This window comes from Tiliqua scincoides, chromosome 5, assembly GCF_035046505.1.
Source record: "Tiliqua scincoides isolate rTilSci1 chromosome 5, rTilSci1.hap2, whole genome shotgun sequence".
Lineage (NCBI taxonomy): Eukaryota > Metazoa > Chordata > Lepidosauria > Squamata > Scincidae > Tiliqua > Tiliqua scincoides.
In genome coordinates, this window is record NC_089825.1 from 126,347,085 (window position 1) to 126,367,058 (window position 19,974).

Sequence of the window (19,974 nt, forward strand, 5' to 3'; positions counted from 1 at the left end):
GTAGCAGAATCCATTCCCCTTCAACATGCAAAAAAATCCCTTGATGCCAATTTTGCTGCAGCTGGACTGTTGCATGTGGGGGTCTGGCAAGTGGGAAAGAGTGGCCAGAGTTTTCCCCTAATTTTGGTCTCCACTGCTTGGCCAGGGTCACCCAAGTGATTTGGTGTCTGACCCAGAACTTGAACTCGGATCCAGCTGGCAGACCACACCGGTGGCTCTCACCAACATTAGAAAACATGTGCTTTTCTTGGAGTGGAGACTTTCCCAGAGACCCCAGAGACATTTCAGCTTGCAGGGGCCAAAGGCCGTGACACTTGGGCTGCTACCTCTGTTGTCCCCTTTTCAGTGCTCTGTTCAGTGATCTGAACCGAGATTCCCATAGGCAGGTGATCAGGGTGTGTGGGGCTCAGAGGTGAGTGGGGCGATCCTTTCCCACCCCTTGCAATCCTCACACCCAACAGCTGGGCTGGCCTCAGACGTTGGAGGCCCATCTGCAGTGACTTTCTGAACTTCCCCTCCTGAGTCCTTGGCAAGGAAAAAGCACTGGTAAGAGAGAGTGTTCACAGCTGCTAAACGTGGAGGAGACCCAACAGGCGCTCACGGTGGAGGGGAGGACTCCTTGTTGCAGGGCTGTGCCCTCAGACACAGGTCTGTTTGCAGCATCAAGTTCTCGCTCTGGCACATGTGAAGCGAAGCACATTTCGTGTTTGGTAAATATTACAGAGCGTTGTATAAAAAAGATTGCCCCCGAGCATGTACAGAGTGACTGCTGCAGCCGACCCCTTCTCCACTTGCAAGTTCAGGGGGGCAGGCTCCTTCAGGTAAGATCTGGTGCCACTTAGACCAGCTTGAGCCCCAGTACTTACTCAGGCCAACACACATTTTGCTTCCTTAAATGTTACACCAAGTCCTGGGTATATTTGGGGTGCAGATTCCGAAAATGGCATCCGTTTTGCCCTGTCACATCTTGTTTTGGAGACACAGCATAGCCTCTTTAGTGAATGGTTCAAGCAGCTTCCTCATGAGGAAGCCTTCCTCATGAGGAAGCTGCTTGAAACATACACTAAAGAGGCTATGCCGTGTCTCCAAAACTAGAAGCAATAGGGCAAAATGGATGCCATTTTTGGAATCGGCACCCCAAATTCATATCAAACCACCATAAAGTTGGGGAAAAACTGTTCTGACCCTCAATTTTGTAGGCCTGTGTTGGAACAAACTGTGCGTAATGACAGATGTCCAGCACTTTGGAAACCTTCCTTTTCTGTTGGAGAAGAAGGTGAATTCATGTTCGACTTCGAGAGGAGCGAAGAGGGATTGGAAAGTCAGCTTTGAAAAGGCACTTGCGGGGCAGGGGGCGGATGTTGCAGGACTTGTTTGCTGTGTCTCCTTAGTAACTCTCTGATCCTGAATATCCCCCTCCTTCCCTCCCAGCCTTTCCACTCCACATTGCTGAGCTCTCCCCAGGTACAAAGTGGTAAATCAGTCCTGAAAATTACATCACAAAAATGTGAATTCTCTGAATTAAACTTCTGAGAATGTTGTTGGTGTGATCCAAAGTTCTCAGGTTCCAAGAGTGTTGATGATGCAGAACTTTCTTGCCCTTGTTTAAAAGGAGGTGAATGGAACACAGCTGTGTGCGGGTCCTGTTCATTTAAGGGGCAGCCGTGCAGAAGAACTCGCTGCGGGTCAGATCTGAACTTCTTCCACCCTGCCACCCCTTCCAGGACTGAAAATCTGTTGCCTGAAGCAGCTGCCCCAGTTCTGCCATGGGAGGGCTGCAATCCCCTGGGCTTCCTTGTTAGTGCATTAGAATCCCTGGTCTCTGTCTTCCCCGTCACAGCCTGGGACAGCAGACTCTGAATCTTGGTCATCTGAGGCTGTTGCATCTGGGGAAGTGGTGGGTGTTGGCTTGGATGTCTTGCTTGATCAAGAGATGCAGCTCTCTCTGGGGTGGAACAGACCTTGGTTTGACAACTGAACTGCAACCTAGTTCTTGGAGGGGAGAGGAACTTCTGAGGAAGCTTGTTTCTAGGAAACCTCTTTAACTTCCTGCTTGTGCCTCCTGGTTTGGGGCTGTGATCTTCTCTCTTTCTTTCTGGCCCCCAGGAACTCCTGTCTGCAGACGGCGTGGATGAACTGGACCCGGTATGTGGGTTGGCTTCTGAGCAGACGGTCAGGCTGAGGGCTCTGATCCAGGCAGATCTTCCGAGTGCTTGAGAGGTGTATGCTTACAAGTGTCCTTGTCTTTATAAGTTTTGGGAGGATGGCGCCTGGGAGTGTGTGCATGGGGTGATTTGGATTATGCGAGATGGAGGGTCCGTCTTTGGGGAAAGGGTTTGATCAGAACTTGGTTCAGGACTCACAACTGAGTCGCACCCTGGCCTCAGGTAGACTGCATCAGAGGCATCAACCCTGTTTTCTTTTGGCAGGAGAAAAAAAGAAAGAGAAAAGAAATAGGGCTGTTACCTGATCTATTCTAGTTGGTTCATTAGATCAGGCTGAATTCATTAATTATATCCGTTAAACCTGCATATGACTAAAGCAATGGTTTGAAAGAAAATCATCTTTTGTCTTTACACCATGTAGTCACCATCTGAGGAAAGGTAATTCCTTTCTGTGTGAGAAGGAAGGCAGAAGTTCCCTTCTAAGACAGCACATTTGCCTTTAGTGCTCACAGACAGAAAACCAAACAGTAATAAATACAACCAGTGGCGTAGCTAGAAGGGGTGCAAAGCACTAAGTTTTGCAGGGAGGCTCAGGGCAGATGGGAGGGCTTTTTCAAATACACAAAAAGCACATGTTGGAGCTCTGCCCACTGAGCAAAACTTCCTACCACTGCTTGACATGTTGTGTTGCTGGTCTCACTTCCAGGAGGCGGGGGTCTGGGGATCCCTCATGTACCACTGGACATCCCATCAAATACCACCAGTGGATCAAGTACCATTGGTTGAGAAACTCTGGTCTAGCATGACCAAGGTTTGGTCTAGCTACCTTTGTCCTCATTGGGTTCTTGTGCATTGTAAAAGCCATATGACATGCAGTCATCCAACAGGCAAAGCAGATTCTAGAATGAAGATGTAGCTCTGGGGAAAGTTGTATGAGTTGAATTGCAGCCTTTTTGCACAGTTGCTGCAGATACAGGAGACCAGCCAGTGAAAAAATTGAAATGTCAGCTTTCATTCACATCTGCTTCTGTCAAGTCTGGGGATCCCTTGCCCTTCTCTGTAGTTTGCAGTTGCACTTCTTGCCTGAGTGACTATGCCAAGGCCTGCCATAGTGTGGCTGGTTGGATTTGCCTGGCGGGGCGAGGCTAGTGGGTTGATCTTCCTGTTTTGGGCATGGATTTGAGTCTCCAGATCTGGCACTGGGACAGTGAACTTGTGGCCTTGGTGAGTTGAGGGTTTTTTCCACACTGGCAGCCTTTGTATTGCTTGCATCCTGCAGAGAATCCAATGTAGTTTCCAGTAAATTGCATCCCAGTGTTTCCAATACTTTATTGTGAGTTTTTAAAAAAAACAAATACTGATTTGGCATGATTTTAAAAATATAATTGCAGGCCAGTGTGGACTGGCAATGCGCAAAATGAAGCATCCATGAAGCTGCTAGCCCTTTAATTAAAAACTTTGTTCTTGTGCTTTTGTCCATTCTATTGTTTCCTGTTCGGCAAGGCAAGGGTCTACTTCTGTGGGCCGCCATCTTTAAGTCAGTCAGCCCCTGAATCCATCCTCAGCTCTTTCTAACCTGCCCCAGACTTTATAGTAGTATTATATATTTGCATAATTATTTGAATTGGAAGCCACTTTGGAAGCCTGTCCTGGCTATAAAGCACAACTCAAATATAGATAAACAAACAGCAGCTATATTACTGAAGGATTGCCTCTTGAGTCGCCTCTTAATATTTTTATTTATTGCAAAATAATGTTATTTTTCTATACAAGATAGAAAAGAGGGAAAATGAGAGGAAATGAGTAATTAAAGGCTCTCCCCTTTAGGGAACAGGAATTGACTAATAACATGCAATTAAGGATAAATACATTGCTAATTCCCTCCTAGGCATGCAGAACAGGAAGCAATAAAAGGAACAGAAGCTGCAGTGAGAAAACTTTTAATTAATATTGCTAGGGACACAGTTCAAATACAACATTATCGATAGTTCTTGGCCCTGGGAAAAGGCATTGCTGGATAATACAGCACTATATTAAGTGCTGTGCCAAATTCTGTTTTAATTCTCCTTCCAGCTGATGGCCAAAAGCAGCCCTGCAGCACTGGAAGGTTTCATTGCTTCTTTCTTTCCCAGTAATGAAGTCTGTCCTCTCTGTCATGCGTTGCCTCATTGCCCCTCTAGGTGGTGCTCTCTGCAGGCTGGAACAGCCAGGGCAAATTCCTCCATCATTACGCCCAACAAGGGGTTCTCCGCCAGCGAAGGCATGGTGAGTTCTTCTTGCCTCCCCCCCCTCATCAAATTGGAAGGAAACAGCAGAGAAAGAATAGAAAAGGTGTTCCCTTGTGCGGGGGCTCAGCCTAGCCAGAAAGGCATCCTGCTTTTGCACCACTCTCTCCTGCTAAGGAACAATGTCCCAGCCATGTGGCTACTTTTGCTATACAGGGATACAGCATCCAGTGCTCTGTTTCTAAGTCACTCTTGAACACATGAAGCTGCCCTCCTGGATGGCAAACTCTTGGTCCATCTTCACCAGGATGGTCTCCTCTGCCAGCAAAAGCAGTCCAGGGCCTCAGAGGACCCTTGGATCAGCAGGTGCTGGGGAAGAACATGGACCCCCCGCAGGCAGAGCAGGTGCTGTATTGTATCACTCATACAGCCCCGTCCTGGAGGAGTCTCCTGTTCAAACTCTCTTGGATGTAAGCTTGTTGTAGTTCACACTTAACACAGTGGAAGTTAAGGCCAGGTCTGTGCAGACAGCAGAATGAAGTGCTAGAGTGGTGCTTCCTAACCTTTGTCCTCCTCCAGACCACATCACATGATCAGCCAATTCAAAGTACCACTGGAAGTAACTGGTTTTGACATCATTGCCAGTTACTTCAGGGTTGCGAGGCCAGATGCAGTGCAACAAATGCCAGTGAGAGGCTCCGGGTTGACGGGAGGGCTTTTTCAAGTGTGGAAAGGCATGCTTCAGATCTGTCCGCCAAGCCTCCGACCGCTGTTTGTTGTGTCACGTTCCTGGTCTTGCTGCCAGGTGGCAGGTGTCCAGCAAGTACCACCAGACACCACCTCAAGTACCACTGGTGGTACCTGTACCACTGGTTGAGAAACAATGGGTTATTATTATCATTTTCCAGTGGTGGGTGGGGAACTGCATTTTCTCTTGTGCATCAAAAAAGAGACTTCCCTGCAAGTGGAAAACTAGCACAGTATGGAGAGACCCAGACCAGAAATGCTTGACCTTGGTGTGCCAGCTTCATCTCTGCAGGGAGATTTTTTTTTTTTCCATCTCCAAGGAGCACTAACTGAGAGATCCCAGGGTGCTGCTGCCCTCAACCAAGTCAGACCATTGGCTCATCTAGGTCAGGGTTGTCAACACAGGCCGGCAGCAGCTCTCCAGGGCTTCGGACAGCAATTCGTCCCTGTCCTGCCTGAGGAGGCTGCCAGAGATCTACTGAGACCTTCTGCCTGCAGGGCATGTGTGCTGCACCACTGAGCCACAGCCTGCACTCTTGCAGGCTTCCACCTCCAGGAAGCAGGAAGCAGGGGCTTCCACCTCCAGCTGACTCCAAGCTCTAGCTCTTCCCCTGACCCTACCTGCCTGTGCTTTTTCTTCACACTCACACTATATCAGTCATCCCCCCCCCCCAATTAACTGGAAGTGGAGGATAATCTCTTCTAAGCTGTGCTGGTTCTCACTCAAGAAAGACCACCAGACATCTCCCAAGTTTTGCTCCTGTGCAGGGAACAGTAGCCAGGCACCCTGGGCTATGAAGCAGTGATCCGCCAGAGCAAAGGAATGCAGAAGGCCAGTAGCCATGGCAGCAGCTCCACAGGGTCACGTCCATCCCCTTGGGGAGTCTGCCAACCCAGAGGCATGTCTGTGTAGGGAGAGGCACCCTTGGCCACTAGACTGGCTGGCTGGCCCATTTCAGCCACAGGAAGCTTCAGCTGCTCCCTTCTCAGCAAGGTGGCTTTCCAGGGGAACTAGTTGCTAGTCACAGTCCTGCCTGCCTATCAAAGCCTGTCCTCTCTCCCCTCTTTCCACAGCCACCAAGGGGAAGCGTTCCCGGCCTCGCCGAACCAGCCCCGTCTCTGCAGCACACTATGAAGGTGAGAGGTGCAGGCTGTGCCCTTGTACCTGGCCAGATCCCCTGTGGGAAGGGAAGCCAGGAGTCACAGCCTCTTATCCAAGGCCCTGGCTTGAGAAGGCCTACTCCTTCTCAAGCCAGGTCAGAACTGAAGGGTCCCACTACATACACACTTGCCTTTTAAGGCCCTCAGGCAGGAGTAGCCCAAAGTTGAGCTGTTGTTGTGGCTCACATCTAGCGCAAGTTGTGGAGAGTGACAAAAAGGGGGTGAGGTGCTGCTCTGACCTGGAAGGCAGTGAGCCTGCCACCCGTCCCCTGATCAGTCTCCTCCTTTGTGGAGCTCCTTTAGGCAAAACAGGAGGCATGAGGCATTCATACGCAGCACATGCCTCATTTGCTGCTTTGCTTAAAGGGACTGCACAAAAAAGGAGCACTGGAAGGGCTTTCACAGGCTCGCTGCCTTCCATGTGGTGGGTTGGGGGTGGGGACATGGCCAAGGCGGAAACAGGTGCTGGATCACTTTTGCCCCCCTGAACTTGGGGCCAGTCCCGGCTCACCCCTGTTTCTGTATTCCAGTGCAATCCACGGAAGCACGAGCTGGGATCCAGGCAGGTAACACTTCCTGACTTCCTAAGGGGCATGGGGAAGAGGGATTGCATGGGCGTGATATCCTCCTCCTGTTGTTTTTCTCATCAAATAATGTTTTGGGGGCTGGGGAGGCCTTACAAGGGAGTGATTTGGGGATTTTGGCCAGGCATTCATTCCTCAACCCCCTCGGCTCTGCCCTATTATAGATGAAAATGGGACCATCCGTGGATGGGCAGAGGCCAAACTCAACACCACCAGTCCCCTCCGCTACCACAGCAGCCGGGGAGAGTTCACTGTGGTCAAGAGAGGGCTCTACTACCTGTACTGCCAGGTGAGGAGGCCAGGGAGGGCACCAGGGCTGTCAGGAGGGTGCAGGGGATTTACAGAGAAGACTACGGGAGGCCTGGTTTCTTTGGGAGGAGAAAAGCAGTGGACCATTAGAGCCTTTGAGGAGCTATTCCACACACTGGGATGGGCAAGGGAATGCCTTGGGAGGTACCGAGAGTTCCTGGGTTCCTTGGGGAGCGGCTAATTGGGCTTTTCATTACACAAAAAGATACAGAATGATGGACTGAACACACTGGGAGATGAAGCAGTTTTTCTCCCTTCCTGCTGTAGCTCATAGGTGCTACTTCCCTCCCAGAGAGTCCACAATGGGCAAAGACATCACCACAGCCTTGCTGGCTCAGACCAAACCTGGCCCAGCATTCCTGCCTGCAACACTGGCAAGGCCAAACCCTCTGGCAGACATACTGTGGAATCCTGTGACCCAGTCTGGCTGCCACAGCTCATGTAGGAGACTGAAGCCCTGCAAAAAGGGCAGAGGAGGATGCCCAGGCAGGCCAGGGGCTTCAGCACCTTCCTTGGGAGGGCTTTGGTTTAGAAAAGAGGAACCTGACTGAGGCCCATAAAATTAAGAGGAATGAAAATCTGAAATTCAATGGCATTTGACGTCATTTGGCATGGTGGTGATGTAGCTGAGGGGCCCTCAGCAGATTGGACAAAGTGGAGGCGGCTGAGGAGAGCTCTGTGAGTTGTGACAGCTATGGAGAGCCTCCCTCCAAAGTCTCCAAAGGCCACAGGAAGAAGTTGCAGAGTGGCTATTGGGGAGCCAGAGCAGGAGAGCGGCTGCCTTCGGGCCTGGCCTGTGGGCCACCTGGGCTGCACAGACCCACTCACTCACCTTGGTCTGATCCAGACTGGCTCTTTTTCAGCTGTGCTGTCACCAAGCAGAGCATGAAGGCCCTGCTCTCTACTGTTGGTCCCGGGTACCCCAGGTATAGCCGCTGCTAGCAGCACTGGTACCAGAGTCTGCGGGCCCTGGGGTAGGAGTGCTGGGCACCCCACACTTGCCAGCAGCATAGGAACATCAAGAGCCCAGCCGGATCAGGCCTGTCTAGTCCAGCTTCCTGTATCTCACTGTGGCCCACCAGATGCCTCTGGGAGCTCCTCCCACTGTCTTGGCAGCGAAGGGGAGGTCAGTGGGGGAGTCCTGGGGTGCTGGCCTTTGGCCAGTGCCCAACCTGGCTGGCTCTGGGAGCTCCACCCATCAGAGGGGGCGGCCCACTCCATGCACTGTCTGTTGCAGCCTTGGAGCCATCTGTGCTGCTGCCTCCTGACTGCCACCGGTGTCCTCTTTTGTCCCCACTCCAGGTCCATTTCAATGAAGGGAATACAGGTTACATGAAGCTGGACGTGATGCTGGATGGAGAGCTGGCCTTGCGCTGCCTGGAGCAGTTCCCCACCACCAGCTCCGGGCGCCAGGAGGCCGAACTGCGGGTGTGCCAGGTGTCGGGGCTGCTTCTGCTCCGCCCCGAGGAGTCCATCCGGCTGCGGACCATTGCGAAAGTGCAGCTGAAGGCCGACCGCTACCTCACCTACTTTGGTCTCTTCCAAGTCCACTGAGAGGCGGGGCAGTGGGAGGACCTGGGTGCCTGGGTTCTGGGGGAGCTGGATGGGACCTTGGGGGCAAGGAGGGAAGCACGTGGGAGCCAGCAAGACTCCTGGGGCTGGCCCTGCGGGACTCCCTGCTTCCAGCTGCACTGGACCTGCCAGCAGGGGCCTGATCCGTGCATCCGACCGGTCCCCAAGTTCTGCGATCACCTGTGCTCTGGTCAGGCCCGGCTTTTGGCTCTCTGATGACTTGGTAGACCTGATCGCGCAAGCAGGAGGGGGCATCGTTGCCGCCACCCCTTCCTTGCTCCAGCACAGCTGCCCCCCCCCATTTTTGACTCTCTGTGTGAACAGTTGGAGGCCACACAGCAGCGGTAAACGGAAAGGGAAGCGCTTCCTGCCGGGACCCAGTCCTGGGATCAAATTCTGCACTGCTTTTGCCACTGGGGCCAGCGCCACCCTGCTTGCTGCTGCCCCCCACGGCAGGACTGTTCTGCTTCTCGCTGGACGCCTCCCGGGTCAGTGGGCCACTGAGGACCCTGCAGCAGGCGCCCCCTCAGCTGGGACCCAGTGAAGCCCCCCCAGAGACAGTGGCTGCAGTTCTGGTGCCAGCCGGCAGGGGGCGCCAAGAGACGGGAGCGGGGCAGGGGCCGACCTCGCCGCGAAGGCGCGCCCGGGAAGGCTGCGGGTGGGGACGGAGGCTCTGTGGCCCCCGAGGGCGCGGGGCGGGGCTGCCGCCGCTGTGCACACATTAAAGGAAGGCTGCTAAGCGCAGGGGGAAGTCTCGTTGGACGGCGCGGGCTGCGTGCGGCGGGGGGAGCCGGGAGGGCTGCGAGCCCGGCTGCTGGAGGGGCGCCGGGGCTTGGCTGCAGCAGGCAGCGGCGATCGCGACCCTCTGTGCGAAGCCTGCCAGGTGGGGGGCTCAGGTGTGCGCGCCCGCCCGCCCTGCCATTGCCCCTGGGGGGCGAGGGTCTGCTTCCCAGCAAGTCCCTGCAGCGCTCCCGCCACTGAGACCTTCCGCGTCCTCGTCTCCTGGCCGTGGCTAGACGTCCAAGCAGTGGCGTAGCCAGAGGGGGATGGAGCACTAAGTTTTGCAGGGTGTCTCTGCACGGCGTGCAAGCGGCCCCTCCCCTTCGGAGCCATTCCAGGTGGCCAGGAGGGGCTGCAAGGACCTGCGTACGCCTCCATTTTGCACCCACCATAGCTGCAAGGGGGGGCCATTTGCACGTCTCCTGGAGGCTCCCTGTGAAACCTAGTGCTTTGCCCCCCTCTAGCTATGCCACTGTCCCTTTAGTTCCATCTTCACCAAAGGGCCTTGTCTGGGTCATCATCTGAAGTCTGGCCCCCTCCAGGCAGAAGAGGGCTTCTACCTGTGGGTCTCAACAGGTGTGTGGGGTACCACATGCTTTGTCATCTCATAGCTGCGCCATCAAGGGTGGCAACACACCATCTTAAAAGACTGGGAGCCTGGAGAGGCCTTGGGCAAAGACTCCTGGGTTTCCTGGAGGAGGTTCAGAGTGCTGGACCCTGGAGGAGGGCGATCCTGCTGAGTCTGTCGGGCTGGGAATCAGCACTTGGGTCCCATTCATCCCAAGGTTAAGAAGCCAAAGCTGATTGACACCCAGGCAGGGTCAATGGGGCATTGCAAGCCAGACCTCAGATGTGAGGAGCCCTGGCCTCAATTGCAGGAGAGCGCTGCTGGATCTTGCCAAGGGCCTGGGCCCGCATCCTGCTGCCTCCCAGGCCTCTGGAAAGCCACAGGCAGGCCTCAAAGGTCTCCCCAGCACCTGGTCACCAGATTCTGAACATGGAGGTTGCACCTGGCTGAGAGCCAGCAACGAATCTCCAGGGAGGGCAGAGAAGGGGGTCTGCCCCCCCCCTGCTGAAGCCGAAGGAGCCAGTGGGCCTTTCACATCCTCTGGCAGGAGAGGCCCAGAGTGTGTTGTCTGTTATGCGAAGGGCTTCCTCGTGTGTCTCCTGAATTGCCTGCCAGTCAGTGTCTGGGTGACCTCCGTCCAGGCTGCCATGTCCTGAGAGAGAGTTCCCCCTCTCCTTTCTCCAGGCCAGGCATTTTATGAGCCGCTCTCATGTCCTCTCCCCCCTTCTTTCCTGAACAAAAAGCCCCAGACACACCAGCCTATTGTCCTGGGTCATGGAGCTCGCATTCCCACCTCCTTTCTGCTGCCGTCCACTGCTCTTGGTGCACAAGACCGACACCAGCTTGTGTTGGCAGCGCTCCACGCTGGGCGGGTAAAGTTGGCAGTGATGGGCAGCAGTTCCTCTGCGTTCCTCCAGCGCTCTTGCACAACCGCCACGTTTTTCTGGCACCAGCTCAGTTCCCACTAAGCAGAAAAGAGACACCTTCCTGCCAACATCAGATGTCCACCAGCCCTGCTGGGGGGAGGAAGGCTGGTAGCAGCGGGGCCAGGGCAGGGAGGGGCAGGCCATGATCTGCCTGGCATCTGGCTCTACTAAAGGGGCCGGGCTGGGGGTGGCTTGGAGAGCAGCGGGGGAACCCATGCCTGGCTGCAGTTGAATGAGGCTTGAAGGCCACGATGTGGGCTCTGGGCATGTGCCTCTCTCTGGGCAAACTGCAGCAGAGTTTGGGGGAACCATGGGGTGTCTTGGGGTGAGGAGGCTTTCTGGATCCTAACACAGAAAAGGGGGTTTCTGCAGAGGAGGATTTGGTGCCAAGGCAAGGATTCCTGGGGGTGCTCCCTCCGCTGGTGTAGGGGTGTCCAGGGGTCACAGCCTGTCATATTGGGGATCGGGGGATCAGAACAGGGTCTCTGTGCAGAACATTGGGGTGCAGCATGGCAGGTCGAGCTGCCTCTCCAGGTCCTGTGGGCAGCTCAGGACTGAGGCAGGCGCCCCCTCGACACTCCCCTCTCCTGGCTGCCGCCTGGGTGGGTGGGGGAGTTGTGGGCCTGGGATTCGTGGCCTGCCTCTTCATGGTTGTCTGCATCCAGTGCCGCCTGGAGGGGCTGCACGTGGAGCTGGAGCAGCTGAGAGAAGAGCTGCTGTTCAGGGGACATGGAGCAGCGGGGGACAGGGGCGCCCCCAAAGAGCACCAGGTAAGAGCAAGGCTGGGCTACGTGGGATGGGATCTTGGGGGGCAGCTTTGGAGACTGGGGGCAGGGATCCTGGCTACTCCCATTTGAATTGATCAAGGTTGAAATAGCCCCAGAAGAATGGCATTGTTTAAAGCCAAGCAGTAGCCTGGAGCCTTTCAAGTAATGTGCGTTTCTAAGCATGTGCAGAGTGCTTTTCCACACTCCTGAAGGTCGTTGCTATCAGCACTTGTGAATTCTGAGGGGGATGTTTTCAGGCTGATACTGATTAGTAGTATAGGAGTTAAACCCAGAAATGACAAGATTTCTGTCCAAAATGAATTATAAGAGGCAGGCAAAGTGCCTTAACCTGATGAGGCTGAATTGAGTCCTTTGTTCTTACCCTGCTTCGGGGGGGGGGGGGGGCAGGATGCAGAGGCAGAATCCGTTTATTGCAACATATGAACAGTGTCAGTTATGGGTCTGGACTGTGAATTTGCAGGATGCCTGGAAGAGTGAATGCGCCTGTCCCTGCGCGCGCACACATTGGTGCCATTTCATCAGCTTTTGTGGATTAAAACTCTGGATTTGATTTTTGTTTCTCCTCGAAAAGGCAGCTGCCCTCCTCCAGCGGTGGGATCTGAGGTTCCCCAGAATAAAAATAATTCCAGGGATGTGCCTTTTACTTCTGTTTTCCCAGAAACTGGATTTGTTTCTGTTTCCCCCACCCCACAAAGGCCACAAATTCGGCCTCTCCCCCCCCCTTTCCAGTGGGTCATCCAAGATCCAGATGCCATCTGGGCAAGTGGCCAGTCCCCCTGCCTGGAGCGGGAACAGAAATTTGCATCTCTTAATGCAGTTTCCCAGAATCGCTCCATGTAGAGAAGTAAAGGGAAGGAGGGGAACAGGATAACCAAGGAATTCCCCCCCCCCAAGTTAAATTGCTTGTAATTACTAAAGGCAGCCTTTTCTTTTATCATGGGCACTTGTGTGCCAGTAGGGTTCATAACTGAATTCTGAGGCTGAATCCTGCCACATGTGAAAAAATAGGGAGGGCAGATCCACCGGAGAATGTGTGCAGAGCTCTCTGGACAGGGCTTGGGGTGCACATCTTGAGTTCAGGCCTGCCTCCAAACCCTGTGGGGGGAGGGGATGTGCTTTGCACAGATGGGACTTAGTCTTGGGACTGGCATAGGTGTTTGAGGCTGATAAGCTCCTGCAGAGAGAGCCCAGCCACTGCTCCCATCCCTTCCCTCCTTATCTTCTGATTCCCTTTTGAACTTCCTGTTCCTCTACTGTTTGCTAGAAAACCCCCGCACATGTATGCGCAAGACGGAAGCAACAATGTGGTCTCTGGTAACCTGCAGATGAGCCACTCCCGTCTCGCTTTGCCTCCTTCACTGAGCAGGGCTACCAACTTCCACTCCTCTACTTTGGAAAGCATCCTGACATGCAGAGGTTGAGCCTGTCACGCTTTCCTCTCCCTTTTGCCTCTAAGCCAGGATTACAGTGGTGCCTGCCATGTGTCCGCATGTCAGGATAAAGGGTATAGTAAGAACATAAGAACAGCCCCACTGGAGCAGGCCATAGGCCCATCTAGTCCAGCTTCCTGTATCTCACAGGGGCCCACCAAATGCCCCAGGGAGCACACCAGATAACAAGAGACCTGCATCCTGGTGCCCTCCCTTGCATTTTGAAGTGCAGGGGCTTGTCTTGACACTGCCCTCCCCAATAGGCTTGCTTTTAGAGCCACATCCCACTAAGATTATGCAACAAAAGATCAACCGCATATTTTTCATTCAAGTTTTCTGCTGCTGCTGTTTATTCCTACTTTGAAACTTATTATACCTATTTTAAAGATCTGACTCATGTCACCCCAAACTCTGAGGGTAGGTTGCAATTATTCTGGACCATTGCCCAGAATGGCTCCAAAGAAGAGGGGGAAACATCGCCCCCCGCAAAACTTAGTGCTTTGCACCCCCTCTAGCTACGCCACTGGTGAGTTGCTAGAGTTTTAAAGCAAATGTATAAAAACTGAAATATGATAAATATAAAAATTTACATTAATGTGAATCTCTGTCTGCTTACTCAGAAATATGCCCACAGTGTTCAGTTGGAATTACTTCTTACTCCCAAGTACATTTGCATCAGATTGTAACCTCCTCAATGTAACATGAGCTACACACTGTCTCTCATCTTTCAGGCAGCCTTTGGGAAAGATGATGGTCCAGATATTAGCATATGCCTCCGGCACTTTTCTGTTTGCCACTTGTTGAGCCTATGCTTCCTCTTGGCTGAATGAATGTTGGCAACCTTCAGTCTCGAAAGACTCTGGTATCGCGCTCTGAAAGGTGGTTCTGGCACAGCGTCTAGTGTGGTTGAAAAGGCCAATTCGGGAGTGACAATCCCTTCCACACTGGGAGCAAGTGCAGTCTGTCCCTGGTCTGTCTCCCTGGCTATGGGCCTTCCTTCTTTGCCTCTCTGCCTCAGACTGTTGGCCAAGTGTCTCTTCAAACTGGGAGAGGCCATGCTGCACAGCCTGCCTCCAAGCGGGCCGCTCAGAGGCCAGGGTTTCCCACTTGTTGAGGTCCACTCCTAAGGCCTTCAGATCCCTCTTGCAGATGTCCTTGTATCGCAGCTGTGGTCTACCTGTAGGGCGCTTTCCTTGCACGAGTTCTCCATAGAGGAGATCCTTTGGGATCCGGCCATCATCCATTCTCACGACATGTCATGAGAATGTCATGACGCCAACGCAGGCGTCTCTGTTTCAGCAATGCATACATGCTAGGGAGGGATTCCAGATTCTCTTGGCTAATGTCCCTTGAAATACATTTCAAAGGCAGCATTTCAAAGGCAGCCCTCTCCTCCTTCTGCTGGAGGAGGGGGTCCCAGAGCTCAGCTCCACCTTGACTGCAGCTCTGGTCATGATACTGTTAAAAGTTCAGGAGCAGTAGACAAAAGCTGGCAATACCACAGGGGGGAAGATGTATAAAAGTGATTTCTGGAAGAAAATTGCTGGCAACCAGATTTACCTCTGAGGAAGCCTGCAGTGGATGTTGCTTGGCGGGAAAGCTTAGGACCTAGGACAGGACCCAGGACTTTCATGCTCTGCTACAGGCCTATGGTTGCCACTTAAAAAAAATAAATCTAGGGGGTTCCTGTGTTTTCCAACCCCTGCGAATGAGGAGAAAGGACTTGTCCTTCCAAAGTTGCTTACAAATTTCCTGGGGCAGAACCTGGGGCATCCCTCCTGTGTACTGCACAGTGCCTGGCACTTCTGGGAATTTGTTGTTGGCAACCTTCAGTCTCGAAAGACTATGGTATTGTGTCTTCTGGAGAGGGCTGGTGCGCTTGGATGCCTGGTCCTGGAGGCTGCTGGGGGTGAGTGGAAGTGGTGTTTTATAGCAAGTCATTCCTCTTCGTATTCTGGTTTGTAGAGGACCAGCAGTCTTTTGGTGCCCCTCACTCTAAGGGGAAAAGCTCCCATCTACCCGGAAAGGAGGAAGAAAAGGGATGCAGAGAGAAGCCCACAGGAGCATCCACGTCACCGGAGTGAGTAGACAATTTGCTAGGTGCGCCTGCCTGAATCCACCATTCCTGAGTCACCAATACAAGGAAATGGAAAATGAGAACAGACTGTGCGCACCTTGATGCAGATTAAACACAGAGCCATAAGCCACTCCAAGTTCAGCCTTTTTCCTGAGCAAGGCCTAGTTACAGTACCTTTCCCTGCTCCACACAAGACAGACATTCAAGCGCTGCCCATATCTGCACCTCTGTGGCTGGGAAAGCTGCACCTGTTGGAGTCCTGTTTATTCTGCCACTGCTAGTAGCACAGGAGCCTCACTTCCAAATTAATCCAAATTATGATTATTATTAATAATAATAATACCACCTTTCAGCAAAAAGGAGTTAACAAAATGGTTTACATGGCAAAATCGATCAATACCTGATCAATATTACTGGGGGTGCGAATACTGGGCTCCAGTACAGGGCAGTGGCAATGATTCCTGAGACAAGGGCAGAGCCACTTCCAGAAGTTGTTGCAGGAGTTATATTTCAAAGGAAATGTGCAAGGAGCTTTGGAGATTTGAAATGCACAATATAAATGCTTGTGCACGAGATGACAAATATGGGATGCACAATCAAAACATGTACCCTCTTCTTGGGGCTTCAGGGTTGAAGCCACGCTTGTCGCAAGAGCTGTGCCCTGCAAGACTTACTGCTTTGCACCCCCTCTAGCTATGCCACTGCCTTGGAGAAGCAGTAAGTCTTGCAGGGAGCCTCACCTCAGTGTGCAAGGATCAGCTCCCCTATTCGTTTTGCTCTCACCGCTTGGAATGGTTCCAAAGGGAGGAGGGGCCCCTTGCATGCTGCAATGAGACTCCCTGTAAGACTTACTGCCTTGCACCCCCTCTAGCTATGCCAGTGCCCCAGGGTCTCTTGCTGCTTTATGGGGCATGTGGCTCATGGCACATCAATAAATAACATGCATGGTCTGACAAAGGCAACTGTTGAGTTGTCGGGTGGGAGGGAGGTCCACCACTTCCTGCCGTTGGCCTGACAAGGGTGTGAGTGGGAAGAGAGAAGGTGAAGGAAGGAGGATGTGGGTGAGTTGGAGGGGAAGTGAAAGTGGGCAAAGCAGCGGCGGAGTGAGCCTCCCTGCCGATACACAGTTTGCTTTTTCCTGGAGTGGCGGGGGTGCAGCTCTTGGCACAGGTGCCCATGCCTGGCAGGAATGTGGCTAGTTTGGTGGTGGGGGAAGTAGGCTGAGCAAATGAGAAGACCGTCCCCAAGACCTTTGCAGCACCGTCCCAGCTGGGTTTTGGGACATACCCTGCTTGGGGGGGGGGGGGCTTGGCAAGGACAGTGCTGGCACTCCTCTGAGCCAGGTGGGCTCAGTGTTGGGTGATAAGAACCAAAGTGGTAGTGGCACCTTGGCAAAGTTGGCCCTTAACTGGTCTTGGCCCTCATTGTTGCCTGGCTAAGGCCGCACAGGTTCCTGCAAGGACCATGCCTTCCAGATCTCCTTCAGACCACAATGGAATGAGATCTGGAGCTTTCTGTGCGTCCAGATTTCACAAGAAGGGCTCAAGTGCTTAATGTGAACCAGAGCCATTCATTCCTCGAAGTCAGCTCCAGTGTCTGGCCTGGTGTTGGAAACTGCGCAGCAAAAATCAAGGGGAGGGCGTCCCCCAAACATGCAGAAGGCCTTTCCAATGCCCAATAGTCCCAAATGGCCTGCCCAACATAAGGATTGGGGCTTCTGGAACTTAGCAGGTGGATTCCTGGGCAGAGGTGAGCCCCGGCACCTAGTCCCAGGAACTGCACCCCCAAACAGCACCTGGGGCAGGGAACTGCGTCGAGGGGCAGTTTGAGAACATGCAGCTGAGCAGCAGAAGGACTCCAAGTGGGGGTGCCTGTTTGGGAGGAGCAACGAGCAGCTTATATTTCAGACTCCCTTTTCCCTTCCAGGAAAACACTCCGTCCTGCACCTGGTGCCCCTCCGCCATGCCAGTAACGGTGCGTATTGGGTCAGGGAGCAGCCAGGGGTGCTCCTTCCCTTCAGAACAGGAGCAATCCCCCCCCCCCGCTGGTGCTTCTGGTCTTCCCAAGTGCTTCCTTGGCCCTTCTCTCAACTCCAGCTTCTTTCACCTGGATTTTTTGTCCACTTCCACAGCAAAAGTGAGGCCCTGATGCAGCCCGGGGCTTTCCTTCCTCTGAGATGCCACGACCTCCTTCCTCTCTTGCCCTGCTCCCCCCTTGGCGCTCCATGCTGTGTCCTTGTCTGCCTCAGTTTCCCCCTTCGTTGCAACACCCCCTTCTCGGCTTCCCGTTCCTTATCAGAGCCCATTGAAACTGCTACCGTGTGTGTGCCTCTCCCTTGGCCACCTCCCAGTCTCCCTCTTCTCCTTTTTCTTTCTTTGCCCTCTTCGGTCTGCCGAGCCTCTCCCCTTGGCCACTTCCTCTCTTTCGGGCCTTGTCTTTGGCCAAGCCTTTTCTCTCCAGTCCACCAGCCTTCACACCACTCCCAGCTGCTGAATCTCTCCTAGGAAGCCTTTGGCTTCTGACCTGGGCCTCTCCATCTTTCCAGGGATTTTTTGGCTGCAGTCCTGGGCACACTGAAGGGGCGTGCGCACCGCTGACCCCAAGCTCTTTTGGTCTCTGCACGATTGATATATTGTTTTTAAAAATTCCTCAGGAGTACTAACATGGGAGAGAAGGAAGAGGGGAGGAGTGGTGAGGAGGAGAGAGTCACATCTTGAGCTTCTGCCTTTGTGCAGTTGTTAAAAGTACGGGAAGGGGGTGACAGCGTCAAGCAGGGCTGCAGCGTAATGCCCACTCCCCTTTGCCCTTAGATGAAGGAGATGCTACAGAGATCTGGTGGACAGCCTCCCTCAAGCATGGCCGGGCCCTGGAGCTGAGTGGCCGGGTCGTGGTGGTGAAGCACACAGGGCTTTACTTCATTTACAGCCAGGTAAGGGGGTGGGGGAAGGGGAGCTGAACGTGCGAGGACCCTGGTGACATCTCTAGTTTGTCATCGGATTTAAGGCAGGGAAGCAGTGCCTTGTCTCAATCCACCAACACAATGTTGATCCACGCATGCCTCCCCCTTGCAAGGCTGTGGATTCTTCATTCTTGAGGGAGTGACTTGTGCAAAGGGGTCCCTGTCCGGAGGGGCTTACTTTCCACCTATGGTTTAACACAGGGAGGCAAGAGAGGTGGCAGCAGGGAGCAGGGTGGGGTGACGCAGTCAGCATCTCATTTGCTCCTTCTGAGGTCTGATTGGTGCCTGAGAACCAAGGGCCTGCGCAGGAGGACTCCTGGAAAGGGTGGGGCTTGAAGAAAGTGAGAAGCTGCACCCCAGAGACATTCCTGGAGGAAGGCAGTTCCATGCCGGAGGGGAGGGAAGTCAGAGACCTTTGTGGGCTCAGGAGATCGTAAGATGACTGAGATGATGGGGCTGGCAGAGGAAGGTTTGAGGGCCGTTGTACAAATCGATGGTAAGGCCACACCTGGAGTATTGTGTCCAGTTCTGGTCGCCGCATCTCAAAAAAGACATAGTGGAAATGGAAAAGGTGCAAAAGAGAGCGACTAAGATGATTACGGGGCTGGGGCACCTTCCTTATGAGGAAAGGCTACGGCGTTTGGGCCTCTTCAGCCTAGAAAAGAGACGCTTGAGGGGGGACATGATTGAGACATACAAAATTATGCAGGGGATGGACAGAGTGGATAGGGAGATGCTCTTTACACTCTCACATAATACCAGAACCAGGGGACATCCACTAAAATTGAGTGTGGGGAGGGTTAGGACAGACAAAAGAAGATATTTCTTTACTCAGCGTGTGGTCGGTCTGTGGAACTCCTTGCCACAGGATGTGGTGACGGCATCTGGCCTGGATGCCTTTAAAAGGGGATTGGACAAGTTTCTGGAGGAAAAATCCATTACAGGGTACAAGCCATGATGTGTATGCGCAACCTCCTGATTTTAGAAATGGGTTACGTCAGAATGCCAGATGCAAGGGAGGTCACCAGGATGCAGGTCTCTTGTATCTGGTGTGCTCCCTGGGGCGTTTGGTGGGCCGCTGTGAGATACAGGAAGCTGGACTAGATGGCCTATGGCCTGATCCAGTGGGGCTGTTCTTATCTTCGAATACAGGAAGCTGAACTAGATGGGCCTGTGGCCTGATCCAGTGGGGCTGTTCTTATGTTCTTAGGGCAGGTTGGACATATTTGAACCATAAGAGTAGAGAACTCAGTAGGAGCCAGGCCATGCTCCGCCATCTTTAACCCTGGGATTGAAGACATGCCCAACCTCCTGCCTTTTCTTCCACTGCCCAGGTGCTGTTCCACGACCCTACCTTCACCATGGGACAGGTGCTGCAGCGGCAAGTCCCAGGGAGGCCAGATGAGATCTTGTTCTGCTGTGTCCAGAGCATGCCTGCCGACCCGGAGCAGGCGTACAACAGTTGCTACAGTGGAGGTGAGAGAAAAGCCTCCCTGCAGACTTTGGGGTGGGGAGGAAGGAAGGCTGGGGATGCAGCCCAGGCTTCTGCATACCTTGGAGGAGAATGCAGGCTTCTCAGTCAGTAGGGGGGGGGGGATTCAGCATATCAATTCATAGGAACACAAGAAGAGCCCTGCTGGGTCAGGCCCAGGGCCCATCCAGTCCAGCCTCCTGTATGCCCAC

The 19,974-nt window shown here is 53.4% G+C and overlaps 1 protein-coding gene across 1 annotated transcript in view; it reads left to right on the plus strand.

The window, feature by feature from the left end:
- TNFSF12 (TNF superfamily member 12) overlaps positions 1-19,974 on the plus strand; it is a 28,074-nt gene that overhangs the window by 5,565 nt on the left and 2,535 nt on the right. The window contains exons 4-15 of the mRNA XM_066630415.1: positions 2,107-2,145; positions 4,346-4,430; positions 6,212-6,274; positions 6,829-6,864; positions 7,047-7,171; positions 8,494-8,725; positions 9,220-9,458; positions 11,466-11,807; positions 15,221-15,335; positions 17,259-17,306; positions 18,143-18,261; positions 19,626-19,767. Of these exons, the coding sequence (XP_066486512.1) occupies positions 2,107-2,145; positions 4,346-4,430; positions 6,212-6,274; positions 6,829-6,864; positions 7,047-7,171; positions 8,494-8,725; positions 9,220-9,458; positions 11,466-11,807; positions 15,221-15,335; positions 17,259-17,306; positions 18,143-18,261; positions 19,626-19,767 (1,585 nt within the window). The remainder of the gene's footprint in view (positions 1-2,106; positions 2,146-4,345; positions 4,431-6,211; positions 6,275-6,828; positions 6,865-7,046; positions 7,172-8,493; positions 8,726-9,219; positions 9,459-11,465; positions 11,808-15,220; positions 15,336-17,258; positions 17,307-18,142; positions 18,262-19,625; positions 19,768-19,974) is intronic.